The sequence below is a fragment of the Gorilla gorilla genome, chromosome 17, assembly GCF_029281585.2.
Source record: "Gorilla gorilla gorilla isolate KB3781 chromosome 17, NHGRI_mGorGor1-v2.1_pri, whole genome shotgun sequence".
NCBI classification, from domain to species: domain Eukaryota; kingdom Metazoa; phylum Chordata; class Mammalia; order Primates; family Hominidae; genus Gorilla; species Gorilla gorilla.
This window is the reverse complement of record NC_073241.2, coordinates 99,526,549-99,544,453: the sequence shown is the minus strand read 5'-3', so window position 1 is coordinate 99,544,453 and position 17,905 is coordinate 99,526,549. Positions and strand designations below refer to the sequence as shown.

The 17,905-nt window shown below is 38.7% G+C and overlaps 1 protein-coding gene across 4 annotated transcripts in view; it reads left to right on the top strand.

Annotated features, from left to right (window-relative positions):
• RTTN (rotatin) overlaps positions 1-17,905 on the top strand; it is a 287,438-nt gene that overhangs the window by 77,887 nt on the left and 191,646 nt on the right. The window contains exons 1-8 of one of the 4 annotated variants that reach the window (XM_019014234.4): positions 5,541-6,039; positions 6,351-6,538; positions 7,403-7,580; positions 9,684-9,773; positions 11,840-11,930; positions 13,601-13,715; positions 14,687-14,837; positions 17,736-17,901. In XM_019014234.4, the coding sequence (XP_018869779.2) occupies positions 6,009-6,039; positions 6,351-6,538; positions 7,403-7,580; positions 9,684-9,773; positions 11,840-11,930; positions 13,601-13,715; positions 14,687-14,837; positions 17,736-17,901 (1,010 nt within the window). In that variant the 5' untranslated portion in view covers positions 5,541-6,008. Of the gene's footprint in view, positions 1-5,540; positions 6,040-6,350; positions 6,539-7,402; positions 7,581-9,683; positions 9,774-11,839; positions 11,931-13,600; positions 13,716-14,686; positions 14,838-17,735; positions 17,902-17,905 lie in introns of those variants that run through there. The other 3 variants (XM_055368333.2, XM_063699306.1, XM_055368332.1) reach the window with 3 other exon arrangements.

The window sequence follows — 17,905 nt, the reverse complement described above, 5'->3', positions numbered from 1 at the left end:
TTTATTATTTTTGATATTATTGGAAATTGAATTATTTTCTAAATTGGACTTTTGGATTGTTTATTGCTAGGGTATAGAAAAAGAATTGATTTTGTACATTGATCTTGCATTCTGCAACCTTGCTAAAGTCTCTCCTTTGCTTTAATAGTTTCTTTGTGAATATCTTAGGATTATTTTTTCTTTTTTTTTGAGATGGAGTCTCATTCTGTCACCCAGGTTGGAGTGCAGTGGTGCCATTTCAGCTCACTTCAACCTCTGCCTCCCAGGCTCAAGTAATCCTCCCACCTTCCACCTTAGCCTCCCAAGGAGTTGGGACCACAGGCACATGCCACCACTCCTGGCTAATTTTATTTTATTGTATTTTATTGTATTTTTGGTAGAGACGGGGTTTCACCATATTGCCCAGGCTGGTCTTAAACTCCTGAGCTCAGGTGATCCACCCGCCTTGGCCTCCCAAAGTGCTGGGATTATAGGCATGAGCCACCACACCCAGTCAGGATTTTCTATATATAAGGTGATGTCGATTACATATATAAATTTTCTTTTTTTTCTAATCTGGATGCCTTTTATTTCTTTTTCTTGTTTAGTTACCCTGGATAACACTTCCAGTACAGTGCTGAATGGATGTGGTGAAAGTAGACAACTTTATCTGCGTCTGTCCTTTTATAATTAAGACAACTATTTATTAAATTGTGAAAAGAAAGCAGGGCTCAAATCATGTTGCTCTAATTGAAATGGAAAGTGAATACATCTTGTTTCAATCCTTCCACTTCAAAATGGCATAAAATATATATTAACTTTCTATTTTGGTATTGAGAGAATAAATTAGAATTTGATGATGCCCTTCAAAATTAAATATGTGAATTCATAGGACAAAGTTATGGGGCATGATTAGGAAAATTCGTAAGTGAGGGATGAAACCTGGGGTCATTTTTCCTTCCTAGAGATCAGAATTATTAATAAATCATGACCTTTATTCTGCAAGAAGGAAGGCTGGGGTGCCAGTGACTTTCCTGGAAGACACACGAAACGTATGCCTGCCCTGGGGACAATGAATAACTTCTACACATATATTGGTTTGAGCTCCCTTTGTTTAGGAATCCTGCTTGCTTGCTCTTTTTATATGACGTTTTCATAAATAAATTATGATCCCAGTCAATGTAAAAGTAGGTTGTAAAAGGATTTCCCTCTTGGGCCAATAATCTGTCCCCTCCGAAGAATAAGAAAAAAAGTATCAGAGTGCTTCCTTCCCCCTTTTTCTGTTGCTGGAAATGTTTTCGATATGGCTGCACAAATAAATGGCAGTAAGGTTGTGGGCGCCTCCAATCTGCAAGCCTCCATCACTTACGTAGCAAAGTTCTTTCTGGGGCATAAGATCCCTTTGATGAAGGGAGCGTTTAACTTGCAGTTACACTCACAGACAGTACATGAACATGGTTTGACATTGCATTTGATTCCTGGAAAGGGAGGTACCTCCAAGTTTGACAGGTGTTAAAACAGAGCTATTATTTGTAGTAACTACTTATTATGGGAGGTCTTGGAACAAATCCTTTCTCTAAATCATCTTCTTTGGCCCCCAGGCAGTCCTATTAGTAGGTATTATTATTAATCTTAATTTTTACTTGTGGAAGCTGAGGCTTAGTGAGTATAGAGATATCATTTTTTTCTTCCCTCTGTGCAAGATTCTTTTCCCTCATTTTCTGTGAATAACATACCTTTTTAAGTGGAAGTCTTCTGCCCCACTTTCTGTAACTCTAATTTTAATAATTATAATATCCTGCCCTGCTGTTCAGAGAGTATGAACAAATAACCTAGGATCAGGTAATCTCCTACTGGTAATCCTGATTAGGGTTCTTATCATAGATTTTGTATCTGGATGCTCAGAGAGAAGCTTTCTTTTTCTTCTGGAGTCATTATATGGGAAGATGGAAGTCTGGACCACAATCTTCTCCTCCTCTACATTTTGAGGAAATTCTGCCTGTAATAGAAGAGAAACATACAACATACTGAGAAAATCAAAGCCGAGAGACGAATAAGAAACACTGGTATTCTTTTGAGTCTCTGAGGCTACATCCACTTCTAGAGTGAGATAATAGATAACCCATTTTTGCTTACTTGCCTGACTTACAGCTTTGTTATTTGCAACCGAGAAAGTTAATCAGCTTGCCCACAGTTGTGTGATTAGGGAAGGCGAAACACTGCTTTTAAATCCATGTCTGTCTACCTCCAAAGCTTGTGCTCTATACAATATTTTAGCTTATACTGATATGAACCAGATTTCGTCAAATATTAACAGAAAGAAAGAGTGTAAAATGCACATGATCACAACTGACAGACCCACCATGTATAACCCCAAATATGAAAACTCATGTCCAAAGTGTGAGGAAGAGCAAAAATGTATGTCTTTTCCAAGAGAAAAAAAGCATTTCATTTCCCCCTAGAATCAATTCCTACAGATAGTAATATGAGTTCTTAGGAGAGTAACTATTTCCTGTGACTTTGGGTATAAATATATCATGTAATCTAAGTGATCTGATTCAGCACACTGAGGCAATGACTGCCAGTGATTTTACAGGTATGATCAAGAGGTCGAAGATGAATCAGATTCAAGTGGAAATAGCAGAATCAGTAGATAATTAGATAGTAGAATTTGACCTCCGCCTTTGGGTTCATGTGTCCTGAATGTCCTGTGGCTTGTGATCATAGCAAATCTCAACATATAATAGCTCTACCCATGACCCCTTCCCAATCCATGTATATATCACCAGTTGAGTGACCATCATTTATCATCGTGTAAAATTCAACATAAGTTTTTATACATAGCATTTAAATAAATACAACAAAAACCACTGTAAATACAAGAAGAAAATTATGTAGTTTTCTATACATCCACGCAGACATCTATTGCCCATTTTTTTCAAGTTCACCTAAAATCTTTGACGTTAGCATTCGAATTACAAAAGGCCCTGACCTTTTGTAATTGTTGCTGACTCTGATATAATAAAAGTCGAAATTAATAACTAAAGTGTATGTAAGAAAGACTTGGTGATTAAAGACCATATTCCTACATGGATCTTGGGTGAAACAGAAAGTATCAAAACAGCAGTTTCAGACTGGTTGAGAACAAAACCTTACAAATTGAAACTCATGATACATGATTAAAACTTTTTTTACATGCAAATTCATGGACTTAAAATTCTCTATAACTAAAAAAGGAAGAATGTAAACAAGACCTTTAGCTTAAGAAGTTAAAAAAAGAACAGCAAAACACACTTAAAGAAGGATGTAGCCCGGGTGCAGTGGCTCATGCCTGTAATTCCAGCATTTTGGGAGGCCGAGGCAGGAGGATCATTTGAGGTCAGGAGTTCGAGACCAACCTGGCCATTGTGGCGAAAACCCATCTCTACTAAACATACAAAAATTAGCTGGGCATAGTGGCTCACGCTTATGATCCCAGCTATGTGGGAGGTGCAGGCAGGAAAATCACTTGAACCCAGGAGGCAGAGGTTGCAGTGAGCGGAGATCACACCACTGCACTCCAGCCTGGGCGACAGATTGAAGTAACTGGTAAAAAATAATACAGTTAATACACTAGAATATATGTGTGTGTTTTTAAATAGTAGAATTAATAAATCGAAGGTTTTTTTTTTAGGAAAAATTGCTGAATCAATAGTCTAATAGGAGAATGATAGATTATTTGCTTTGAATGTAATGAATGGGATTTAATTATTTTTGTCTAATTACAGGAGCAATATATGCTCAACAATGAAAATAAAATAAAATGTTTATGTTGACCTTGGGTGCAACATAAATAAAACCCTTTCATAGTTTGACCCCCATTTTACTTGTAACATGCTTGTTTTAGGTCAATGGATTTTTTATATTTCTTCTACAGTATTATCGCCCCTTACCCCACTGCATCTACAGTCTCTCATCATCTAAGATTGTTCATCTCAGAAACATCACTGACAAGTTATTTCTATTATTTTTCTGTACTGTCATGTGTTTTTTGACCTTGACACTTCAAATCCGTAATTAACACCTTCCTTCCTGGATAACTACAGACACTTCTGAGTTGGTGTAACTGGTTCTGCAGTGTCCACTGTGGTATGCTATCCATCAGGACATGAGGTCTTTAGGTCAAGGAATTCAGCCACTGTTACAATCCTGGCCAGGCAGCCTTAGGCATGGGCTAGTGGAATCTTGGTTTAATATCCGTATCTCTTTCCTCCTACTTTCCAATTTCCTGCTGATGCCTCCTATCGGCGGCAGCCAACTGGAAGCCAGAGGGCCAGGCAGCCTGGATAGTGCAGTCTTTTTGCCTGTTCAGGTCAGTTGATGCAGAGCTGGAAGAGCTGGGAGGAACCACTAGAAGGTGGAATGGAGAATATCCAGCATGCTAGCAGCTCTCTTGCCCTTCCTCTCTTCTTCTCAGAGATAATATGGCCACCTTGAATTTTGTTCTTTTCCCGAATTTGACACACTCCGTCTGGATTCTTGCCTTTGCAAATACAGGTTTCTCCTGCAGGAATTTCCTTACCCAACTTCTTTGTGTGGCAAACTCCTACTTACTCTTTAAGATCCAACTCAAATATCATCACTCTCCTATTGACACACATGAGGAGGCAGCAAGGCACTCTAAATAGAACAAAGAAACATCAGGTCAGCTCCTCAATCTGTCACTTACTAGTTAATGTGACTTTGTGTGGGGGTACTTTTGTGATTCTAAGTTTCCTCTTTGGCAAAATAGGAATGGGAATACAGTAGGCCTTTGCTGTCCACTGGTTGCACACAGAGAATTCAACACACGGGATGGAAAATATTCGGGAAAAAACCCCACAGTTGAAAATAACAATACAACAATTAAAAAATAATATGAATAAAAAGTACAGTGTAACAACTGTTTACACAGCATTTACAGTGTATTAGGTATTGTAAGCAATCTAGAGATGATTTAAAGCATATAGGAGGATGTGTGTAGGTTATATGCAAATACTACACCATTTTATAAAAGAGACTTAAGCATGGGTGGATCTGGGTATCTGCGGGGGTCCTGGAACCAATTACCTAGGGATACCGAGGGCCCACTTTACCTGCCTTGACATCCCTTTCCCAGGGAAAGTGAAATGATCAGAGCGAGAAAATGCAAATCATTTTCCAAATGTAATTTTGTTGTTGTTCTTACCGCTGCTTATAATTAAAAAAAAAATGATTTGCTCAGCTCGATCACTGTGCACGGTGCAAAAAATCAACTTTGGTGCCATTCAGCAAATCATACCCCCACGTCCCGCCTTTATTTTCCTTTTTTGCAGCCCGGTTCCTCTCTTCTGCTCACTCATACCCGCCCACCCCGCTTTTGTAGCTTGCTTGTTCATATCTGAACTTGGGTATCCAAAGACACTGCTTGACTTTGCAGGTACATTTCACAGTTAAAGAGGGTTCGTCATTTAGTAGTCGAGGATGGGGAGAACTGTCACAAAGCAAAAGTCTACATTCTAAATCGTGAAGTTCTGGGAGCTGAGAATCAGACTGGCAGGGCCAAGAACGAATCCGTCGCCGAGCCAGGAGGCGGGGCTCCTGCTGGGGCCTCTGCAGCCCGCGCTGGGTTCCCGAATTCCCGCGCTGTAAGCCGGAACCCCAGGCCAGCGGGCGCCGCGGCGGGCCCGGAGATCGGCGCAGGACGCACGGCCGAGCCAGAACTACAACTCCCGACGTGCGCGGCGGCCAACGCTGGTTCTATCCCTGCTTGTTGCTTTTTTTTTTCCCTCCGCTTCTTGCGACGGAGACTGCTGTCCAGGAAGTGCGCAGTAGTGATTCTAGAGAGGCTGGAAGCTCTCCTGGCGACACTGGGGCCGCGAAGGGCTCACGTAATGCCTCCTATTCCTGGTGAGCGCAGGCGTTGCGGAACTCACCGTCCCACAGGACGTGTTTCCGGGGTACATTAATTGTGGCTGGACGCAGTGGCGCGGCAGTTTAATTCTCCGGCGGCTGCAGATTGACGGGACGAGATGGTCCTGGCGGGGCTCATCAGGAAACTCGGTAACTGTCAGCTTGCCCCTCACCCAAGGCACCCCCCGCGCTCTAGCCACTTGCTGAGAATGGTCGTGTCACGTTTCCGCGGCCGGCCGCTCCGCGACCGCTCCCTCTTTCACCCCCGCTTTGTCAGGATAGCCCCCGGGGACCCATCTCGGACTTTGTGTAAACTTCGCGGTTCGCGTCCCGAAGGCACCAGTGGCCTGCTTCTGAAAAAACTGGTTTATTCCGTCTTCACGCCGCTCCTGCCCACAGCATAAATAACGTAGTCTCTTTGCAGTCGGGAAATAAAATAGTTTTGTGCCGTTCGTTGACAGGTCATCAGCTGGCCGAGATCAGGGAGCGCGCTCTCAAGAGTATTCTCTGCAAGATTGAACACAACTTAATCTGCTACGCTGATCTCATTCAGGAGAGGCAACTTTTTCTTCATTTGCTGGAATGGTTCAATTTCCCGTCCGTTCCGATGAAGGAAGAGGTTCTGAACCTGTTAAGCAGATTGGTTAAGGTAGGGTCATTTTGAAATAAAGAAAATAATCAGACGAGTGACTTGTTTCTCAGTCATTTAATTGTAGCGTTTACTGAAAGTTAAATAATTGGGGTTAAAAGTTTTTTTAATCAACCAGAGATGTTTAATTTTAATTAATGTGGGTATATGGTTCATCTTTTATTTGTGATACTGAATCCCACATGGTCTCTGCTGTGCTCAGAAGTAACACAGAACTTCTTTTGAGTTTTGGTATGTTCTTTGTTTTTGAGTTATCTTTGGAGGTTAATATTTGTATTCTGTTTTTATTTTCTGACATGTACATCTTAAAAACTAGATATGTCAGTATGAAAGGGAGCACTTTAAAAATAACGTTACATAACCGTGATTCATAAATACCAATGTTAAGTTGCTTGCCCATATGCTTTTAGATTGGTATTCTTATGCCTACCTCAAGAGTAGTTAGTTGTCAGGGTCAGATATCAAAGTGTAAGTTTAACCTTTCAAAACTAAATCACTGTACAATGGTAGAGGAATCTTAAACTACTTTGACATCCTGTTGACCGGTTGGGGCTGGGACCATAAGGTGAGTGTCAGTGGAAAAAAGTAACCCATTAAAAAAATAAGAGTAGGGATTGATAATGTGCATTTCTAGCGTTCAGTGTGTTGGCTCATCTTTCATAAATGTTATCAAGTGTTGGATGTATGTCTCTATAGGTGTATGTGCTCCTCATGGAAGTGCCTTACTTCGGGGCAGAGCCATGAAGGATTTGTTTTTCAGAAAAGGAACATCTGATATACCAAAAATAATTTTATGTTTTGATTGCCATAAATTATAGAGATTTTGATACAGTTATTCTCAAGATCATCCTCTTCTTATTTTAGTATCCCCCAGCAGTCCAACATTTGGTTGACGTTGGTGCAGTAGAGTTCTTATCTAAGCTTCGGTCTAATGTGGAGCCAAATCTGCAGGCTGAAATTGATGGCATTCTGGATGGACTTTTTATTCTTCCTTCGGAAGTTCCTGCACTATCTTCTGCGTCATACCAAACCAATCAAACTGGTAACTCTTTGGAATCTGTTAAATATAAATATATTAATTCTAATGGTAAATTTTAAGGAAAGGGAGATTAGATTTTTTTAAAAAGGATTTCTCCCACCTCCCTCAAACTTATTTTTCTTGTGTTAACTTGCATGATTTTGACCTTTTTCCCCTCCTCTACTGTTAGTCAAAGGATGGTACATTTGCATTAATTGCTTTTTGGGTCAGGCCTAAAGGATGCCAGTGACTTTGCTTTTATGAGACCAGTTTGACAGATTATTTTTTTGACAATAACAACGTATTTTTATTGAGCACATGAGTGCTCATTGTTCTTAGTGCTTTATATTTGTATTTTTGACCTTGTTCGTCATATTGGAGTATAATGATATCTGTCCTAGCTCATGATCTTGTTGTGGGGACCAATCAAAACGACATAATGCAAGTATTTTTATATGCTGCAGTCCATCATGATATACTTGTTGAAATCCAAGTCAAAGAGACATGGATTTAAGTCTCAGTTCTGCTGCTAGTTGTGTGACCTTGGCTAAGGTAATTAACCCTTCCAGGCTTCAGTTTTCTCATTCAAAGACTGGGATAATAAGAAAGAACACCGGGCTGGGCATGGTGGCTCACGCCTGTAATCCCAGCACTTTGGGAAGCCGAGGCAGGTGGTCAGAAGTTCAAGACCAGCCTGACCAACATGGTGCCCCGTCACTACTAAAAATACAATACAAAAATTAGCCGGACATAGTGGCGGGCGCCTGTAATCCCAGCTAGTAGGGAGGCTGAGGCAGGAGAATCACTTGAACCCAGGAGGTGGAGGTTGCAACGGTGAGCTGAGATCACTCCATTGCACTCCAGCCTGGGTGACAGAGCGAGACTCCATCTCAAAAAAAAAAAAAAAGAACACTTTCTCATAGAATTGTCATGAGATTAAATGAGACAATGTCTGTAAAGTGCTAAGCACAGGGCCGAGCATGTATGAAATGTGGCTGTTGGCTGCTGTGCTGCTGCTGTTGTGTTGTTGTTAATGCCTAGTATAGTGCCTTGCACAGGGAATGCATTTGAATTGATTTGAAGAAAAACATCTTCATGCAATTTATGTGACTGAGTAGTAAAAGTAAAAAAAAAAAAAAAAAGTTTTGATGCTTAACCTGTTAGACCATATTTTCTTCTCTGCCAGTACTGTTACAGCTTCAGCTGTGGGTACTGCGGTTCACAACAACAATAGCCGCTGTCATTTATTCAGTTTTGTTGTGGGGCATTGAATACATTGATTTAAACACATCATCTTGTTAAATCTTAAAGCAGCCCTTTGACTGAGATGTTATTAGTCTTACTCTATAGCTGAGAATAAAAGTATAAAGTAACTTGCCCCCCAGTACCAAGTTTTCTAACCTGTAGCAGATGCAGGATTCTAACATTGCTTTATCTGGCTCCCAAACCTGTGCTTTTTAAAAATGTATTTTACAGTTTCTAAGACATCACAAATAAAGTAGAGTCTTACACTGTGAATTTTTAATCTGATTCCTTGCGGGTGAAAGTAGAGGAATGGTTTAGGGCTAAATGTTATTTTTCTTTATTAGTGTTGGGAACTATTGCCATGAAAACTTAAAATTACAAACTATAGTTTTAGCCTTTTCCTCATTTTCATTGCAGCTGAACTGCTGAACATATAATCGCATGTTACAGGGAATTGTAAAGGTATTGAAGGATAATATTTGACTCCTTTGTTTTTGACAACTTTCTTTTTAAGGTATGAATGAAAATTGAAGTGATCAGGAACTATATAATTGGAGTCAAGGGAGAGGGAGATGGATTAGGAAGTAGAGAGGGATAGTCCTTGAATACTTTGTAGCAGATTCGTCGTGTACATTCTAACAAATAACTGTGTTTGGCTAACAGTAAAAGTGAGAGGGAAAAAGCTTCTTAACTGGAAGTGGGCTCAATGTGCACATTTTTTCCTCTTTGGGAAGATAGATCATTCAGAAAAAAAACTGGACTTTTTTTTAATTTTTAAAATGATTCCAATACTTAAGAGAAAACATTACCATTTAAAGAAAGTAAGTTTCACTTGTAGCAAATAAGGAATCGAGAATACAGTAATGTTTATTTCCTTTTCAGAATTGTCAAAAAACCCTGAAATCTTAACAGGATATTTTCCCCAAGACAAAAGTAATTTCCAGCAGATGGAAGTGCCGCTACGACCAGTGGGTGTGTATATGTCGGGAAGTAAATCCTGTTGACTTGGGAAGTTGAAAATTAATGTACTTTCTTCGTTATTGTGAAGATGTATTTTTACTAAACTTGAATGTTTCAGCACCAAACTACCATTAAATGTTTTAGTTGTTTCAAGTTAGTTTAGGATATCGAGTAGAAATGATAAAATTTTGTGTTATTCTAACCATATTTGAACAACTGTGTAGATGGATGGTATTAATGGCAGTAGTATGTCGTACTGAATGAACATGAGTTTTTTGAGGCATTGTGGCCTGCACTACACATGTCATCTCATTTGTTCTCCAGCTTAACGATGGCCCCATCTATCCAGTTACGCCAGCCAGAGGCTGAAGATCATTTTAGTTTCTTTTCCCATTTCCTCAACACCCAGTTAATTAAAAAGTTCTGATTTAGAACCCGGCTTCTGGAATCTGGAATCTCATCTCCATCTTTTTGTATCTGGCTGTGTTCAGCCTTAGCTCACATGCCACCTCATCAGAGACCTTCCTGGTGATTCTAGCCAGTGATCACTTCCTATGTGTAGTTTTCTTCCTGACACATTATTTTTTATTATTTTTGTTTTAAGTTTGATAATAGCCGTGAACATTGCATTATTTTCAGTGTCTGGAACAATACCAAAAAATGTATTAGGCACTCAGTATATATTCTTTGAAGGAATGAATGAATCCTCCTGGAGTGTCTTTGAGATTGGTATTATTAGTGACCACATTTTACTAATAAAGACACTGAGATTAGAAAGGTTGAAAACTTTGTCCTTGGTGAGGCAGTTAGGAAGTAGTTAAGTAATCGCGTACTTACCATTTTCTTGCCTGCACAGTTAAGTTGAAAAGGATATGTTCAAGAGTATATCTGCTGATGTCACATATTCAAATGAACTCCATTTGGAAGCCTCTGTTATTAAAAAGCTTTCATGGAAACTCACAGGTGGAATAACAAGAAAGAACTGAAAACTTGTTAAGCCATTAGAATACTTTACCTTTTCATTCATTGTTAGGCTTTTAGCAAGCTTTGTTTTTGAGGCCAGATGGCTGAGAGGCTTAATTCCATCAAGATGAGAGACATCTGAAGGGAGGGGGAATCTCTAGGGTTGGTAAAGGATGGGTGTCTGAATGAAGCCAATGAAAACATTAAGGGGGATTGAGATTGTTACACTTTTATGTGAGTTGCAGTTTGTCTTGATTGAGGGTCTGGCTTATTTTGGACACATTTTTACTGTGTGGTGTAAGCCTGTCCTTCCCTCCACCCACCTCTCCTTATTTCCTTAGAAAGTAAATCCTGCTTTTATGTTAGCAATTTTGAAAGAAGTAACTGTGCTGTGTTTGGGAATTTAATAATACTGCTATCCACATTTAGCGATTCCATGCTCTTTTCAAAGCACTTGGCAGAAAGACTGCCATTTGGAAGGACTTATGTAGATGCTATTTCTCAGTGTTGCCACCTTAACTTGTACTATATAAGATCTGTTAAAAATAACTTGCATGGGGATAGTTTAAAACTGTTGCTTTCTCAGATTTCTTTTAATCTTGTTTGAACACTGATACTTGTTTTTTGACCTTACGGTCTTCAAGTCATCTTCACACAGGTTTAAAACACCTGACACCATATAGGATATTTGAACATGGCTAGATACGGTATATCATTATGTTTTATCATTTTTAATTTTGAAAAGTTAAGGTTTTCCCTAAATGTCAGTTCCTTTTATGTTGAATTTAAGTTTGATGTTCTGGTCAGCCACAGAGTAAAACAGAAAATTTAATGGAAACTTCATATGTCAGTCTGTATTGGATTGTGTTTAATGCTCTTCTTCTAATACTTATTTTGATATCATATGAGTTCTGTTTAAATTATGAAAAGAGAACTCTTTTATTTATCCTGTGATAGAACAAATTTGCAGCTGACCTTGTTTGGTATATTTTAGGTTACTGTAAGATGTAGCCTTTATTTTGGGACTTGTTTTAAAGGGAAAACTTACTCTTAACATTGTGAATCTGTCATCTCTTTATTCTTTGATACCATAAGATTTGCTCTTTCATTGACAGTAAATCAGACTGTGAAGTGCTTGAAGTTTTCTACATTTCCTTGGCTACCCCTGACCACCACAGACAGACATGTCCTCTCCTCTAATGAAAGGTACGGTGCTTGATGTATTTTCAGTTATTTTTGTTCACTTATAGTCATTAAGTTTGATAGTTATTACGATATGTTTTACCAGGAAAAGATACTAGTGGCAGTGAAAGGTAGTAATGGTCATATTTAAATGATTTTTATTTTTCAAAAAGCTAGCCAGAAAAAAATTCCTATTTGCTTTTAATCAATCTACACATCAAGTTTCTTTTATTTATTTATTTATTTTTGAGACAGAGTCTCACTCTGTCACCCAGGCTGGAGTGCAATGGCACCATCTGGCTCAGTGCAACCTCCGCCTCCTGGGTTCAAGCGATTCTTGTGCCACAGCCTCCTGAGTAGCTGGAATTACAGGCACGCACCACCACGCTGAGCTAATTTTTGTATTTTTAGTAGAGATGGGGTTTCCCCACGTTGGCCAAGCTGGTCTTCAACTCTTAATCTCAAGTGATCCGCCCCTCTTGGCCTCTCAAAGTGCTGAGATTACAGGTGTGAGCCACTGCATTTGGCCCACGTTTCTTTTTGTGGTTGGACTCTTGTGTAGTCCTTGATGACAGGAGTTTTCTCTTATTGGCCAGATTCTCTTATTGGCCGTTGCTTATGCCCTTGATTAATAAAAATGGAAAATTAAACATAAATGTAGTCTTTTTGGCAGAATATATTTCAAAATTTGGGCTTCGTTAGGAGACAAATTAAACCATATGGATAAGGTTGGGTACCACTGATCCAATCTAATGTAATGACTGTTAATTGATTGCTACCCACAAGAGTAAATAGCTGATATATAGAAATTTAGAGAGTATTTTAATGTCCAGATTCACTTTGTGCAGTTTCATAAATGCCACAATACATGAGTTATCTGCTTTTTTGGGGTATAAATCTGGAAAATAAAGACCAATTTACTAGGGCTAAGTCCAGATTACAGGTGGATGCCGTTAAATGATTTTTAATAATGACATGAATTCTCTTGGAACAACATATTCAAGAGGCAAAGTGCACATGGGAAAGGGTTAGGAGGTTGTATGATCTCTCAGCTTTGAGTCAGTCCCAAAGGCAGAGATGGCGATAATTTCTAATGCATGCCTCTAGATAGTGAATGGTGGATAGTGTAATGGAACTGGGCTGAGAGAAGGGGTGTGATTTTTTTGGGGTGGGGAGTGAACAACTGCCAATCCTAGGTGGGCAGAAGTTGATAGGTATCCTCCGTATGGGATAAGAGGGGAGTCCTAATCTGATTCACCTTGAGTGGGGAAGATCAGTAAGGACTTTAATTCTTAGAATTTGCCTCTGTACTTTTGTTCTGTCTCATTTCTTAATTTATTTGGCAGATTTCCTAGAATTGTGTGCTCTTTGACCTCATTGAACTCATTTTGCAGACTTATGATAATCTCTGAGGGTACAGTGTTTAGTATGATGTCGTTCCTGCTCTTGAGAGGGTCTAGTGGGGAATGCAAAATCAACAGGCAGTTACAATATCACAAATAATGGACAAACGGAAGAAGCACTGCCCTAGAGTTGTTTATTGGTTAGGGAAAAGATCTAGGAAGGCTTTTCTGGAGAAGTGATATCTCAGCTGAGACCCAAAAGATTGTTAATGGAGTCATTGTGTCAGTAGGCTACTTAGAATCTGGAATAGATGAACTCTTCTTAAAAATGATTAACGCTATGTTTTGTAGCTCTTTAAGAAGTAGTAACCACACTTTAATCTGGAACACCTGTGAACTATTGAAGGATGTTATCATGCAAGATTTTCCTGCTGAGATTTTCCTTCAAAGGCCAAAAATTGTTCAGGTCAGTGCCCTCTGTAATTGTTTTAGATTTTGAACTAGAGAACTTTTTGCAATAAAGCAAATTTTGCAGAGTAGGAGTTCTTGGGAAGGAACTTTGTACTCATGTTTTTAAAAAGTGAAGTATTTGGCTATGTAAAGCACTTATTCGCTAACTTGGGTGGATATAGTTCTTCCAATAGTAGTAGTTTCATTTGACACTTGCGGTCCAGTTTGGCCACCTTGAGTTACCATTTATGGATCACCTAAATGGTAGAGTAGACTTCGGACATTGAGGTTGTGCAGGAGCCCTTATTAAAAGTAAGAATAGCATTGCTTCTTGAGTATCTCGTTTATTTAACGCACAGTGCTACATGCTGGGAAAATACAGTAGCGGTGAGTAACACAGATGGATTCTTTTCTTTTTTTCTAGTTTATTGCTTATATAGTAGAGAGAGAGGGATCCAGGGTGGGGAATTGCAGCATCTTCACAGCAGCCAGTAATGGCTCAGCATTCTCGCTCCACACTCCCAGGGCTGAAATGGACTCCAGTGGGTGCCAACTGTTAATACCTAGGATCAAAGCTGGCAAATGATCGCAGAGGAAAGCTGTTAATTACTAAAATGTGGTTAAATGGTTTAGATGCTTGAGATGAAAAGGGCTTGCTGTGATTTTTAAAATGTTCTCTGTAATGTAATGTCCTGAGTGGGGAATAATTTCTGTCTTCTCTCAGAATGGTTACTCAACTAACAGATTTTAGAAATAGGAAACACTGACTATTCTATTTAAATGTTGTTGTCTTATTTTATTTTGACCCATCTCCTTGCTTTATGCCAAGTCATATTTGCCCATTTCAGTTTCTTATGTCTTACAAATATTTGGCAACTTATTTTCTCTTGATTATTCACTTAGGCTTACTTACTTAAGCTCCATATTCTGCTTTGAAGTTGAGCTCTTTGTTCCCTTAATCATTTTCACGGCTCTTCTTGATTTCAGAGCCTTTTATCTCTGTTGAAACTGGCCTTTGGAGGAGATGGAAAGCATCGCCTGGCATTACAGTCAGTGTCCTGCCTGCAGCAGCTGTGCATGTATTTAAGAAACAGACTTAACTTTCACCGAGATCCAGGTTTTTTCTCCAATAAACACGGTATTTATTTTTATCTGTTCATTAGCCACTGGTGTTATTTGTAGATTCTTCTGGGAATCTTCCATTATAGTTACTGTTAGGGTTTATTGTGTACGCATTTTCACAACATAAACTCCCCACTCCTAAATGTATTCAAATGATTATCTTTACAGATTGCGTGAATGACAGAAACTGCCATGATCTCTTGAGGCTTTTTTTTTTTTTTTCTGGATAAGAGAGATTTACAAGGTGTTTTTCTTTTTTCTCCCAAACTTGCAGAGATTCTATATAGTGTTGTTGGGACGTAGTGACTCGGATATTTGGTATGGCTATTCATGTAGGACTTTGGACAATTTAGCAAGTTACATATAGTGTTAATACATTGTTTTGTTTGAAAAATATTGATTTGAATTTTATGAAAAGTATTTTTATGCAACTTGTGATGTAGTCAAGTGTTACAGCAATGTGAGACTTTTCAGAGAAAAAGCGCCACCTAATGGCCAAATAGAGTACCAGCCTGGCTTCGACAAAACAGTACCATTTAGGATTTTTGTGTGCTTAATGCAACCTGCATCGAAAGTCAAATATTATAGTCATTTGTCATCGTGTTTCATAGTTAATCCCTATTTCATTGGGAGTTTCACTGATCCTGTGCTACTTGAATATTTATGCTTTACCTTGGTTTTATTCTAGATCTTAGAGGGTATGGCATTGTACAAATGACTGGTAATAGAGGACGTCTGGGTACCCCATACTTCAACAGAAAAAGAGTTACAATGTTGATTTAAAAAGTTGATATCTCTGAAGAATTGTTAACGTATTTAATAAGTATGTATTTGTTACCTGTTTTATGCCCCTGATATTCTAGCCTCTAGGGAAGTATAACACTGAACAAACGAATAAGATCCAAGCCCTTATGAGCTTCTATTTTAAAAGGCTGGGGACAGGTGATAAACAATCAAGTCTGCTTGAGATAAGGAGAAGTACTTGAAGGAAATAAAAAGGGTGATGTGACACAATGTGGTTGGGTAAACATAGCTTCATTTAGGATAGTCAGAGAAAGTCCCTCAGAGGAGGTGACCTGAAGGGTGACAAGGAATCGTCACTCAAAGAGCTGCAAGAAGAGTGTTCCAGGGAAGGCCAGGCCTCAAAGTTAGCACTGAGGGTGATGTCCTTGAGCAACTGAAATAAAGCCCATGAGAGTGGACTGCAGTGAGCTGGGCAGAAGAGGAGAATGAGGTGACATCAGAGAGGTAGTTAGGGGCCAGAGTATATTGGGGCTTGCAGATCTTTTTAAAGATTTTATATTTTCTTTGAAGTGTAGTGAGAAGCTCTTGGAGAGTTTTTTTTCCCCCTCTCTCTGACTGTAAATGCTTTTATTACCTAATTCTTTTTTTAAATTGGGGTAAAATAGGTATAATATAAAATATGCCATTATAAACATTTTTAAGTATACAATATAGTGACATTAATAACATTCGCATTGTTGTGCAGCCATCACCACTATCTGTTTCTAAACCTCTTCATTATCTTAAACAGAAACTCTAATCATTAAGCAGTGATTCCTCATTTTTCCTTTCCCCAAAGCTGGTAACCTCTAATTTACTTTCTGTCTCTGATTTTGTCTATTCTAGGTACTTCATCTAAGAGGAATCATACAGTATTTGTCCTTTTGTGTCTGGTTTATTTGTAATGTTTTCAAGCTTCATCCACATTGTAGCTTGTATCAGAACTTCATTCCTTTATATGGCTGAATAATATTCCATTGCATGTATATCCCACATTTTATTCATCTATGCATTTGTCGATGGACATGTGGGTTGTACCCACATTTGGCGGTTGTGAATAATGCTTCAGTGAACATTGTCATGCAAGTATCTGTGCAGTGCCTGGTTTCAATTCTTTTGGGTAATACCTAGTGAATAATAGTGAAATTGCTGCGTCATATGGAAATTCTATCTTTAGCTTTTTGGAGAATCGCCAAACTATTTTCCACAGCAGCTATACCATTTACATTTCTATCAGCAATATATAAAGCTTCCAGTTTTTCCACATCATCACTAACTTGTTCATTTTTTTCTTTTTTAAAAATAATCGTAGTCATCCTAGTAGATGTGAAGTTGTATCTCATGGTTTTGATTTGCATTTCTCTAAAGACCTAATGATTAATGACCAATGAATCTCTAATAACTTTTTATGTGCTTATTGTTTGTTCATATATATCTTCTTTGGAGAAATGTTTATTAAAGTTCTTTGCCCATTTTAAAAATTGGACTGGTTTCTTTATTGCTGGGTTTTAGGTTACTTATATATTCTGAAAATTAAACCCTTATCAGATATATGGTTTGCCAGTATTTCCTCCCACTCTGTAAGTTATCTTAACACTTTCTTGTAATGTTCCCTTGGTGTACCAAAGTTTTAAATTTTGATGAAGTCCAGCTTATCTGTGTGTTCCTTGGTTGTTTGTGCTTTCGATGTCATAGTTAACAATCGATTGCCAAATTCAAGGTCATGAAGATTTATTTTTTCCGCTAAGAGCTTTATGGCTTTAGCTTTTATATTTAGGTTGTTGATCCATTTTGAATTAATTTTTATGTACAGTATGAGGTAGCCATTCTTGGAGAGTTTTAAGCAGACGAGTGCATGATCTAGTGTTTTTCTGCTTTGGTAGTCTCTAATGTTGTAACTGAATGCCATTGACTAGAAGGTCCCATGTAATCAAGTCAGTTAGATATAAACCTAAATGTGCTAAGTGAATACTTATAGAAAAGTTTGATCTTTGCTTTTGTTTTTACCCCTGTAGAAGGATTCCTACTATCTTAATTTGTTAATGTTTTTGGAAGAATGATACATAAATACCACATAGTCAGAAGTCTGTTTCTACTAAGGGATAATTTTATTTTTTCTTTTTTTCCCCAGACACAGTTTCCCAAAATTCTTCTTTGTCTTATTGTCATGAAGCAAGAGGTACTCATCATTCCCAGAATCCTTCCCCAGGAAGCAGCAGCCCTCGGCCTTCTGTGGTTGGGCGCACAGGCCAGCGACCCAGAGGAGATGGCCAGGACTGGGATGCAGCGTCCTCTAGGTGA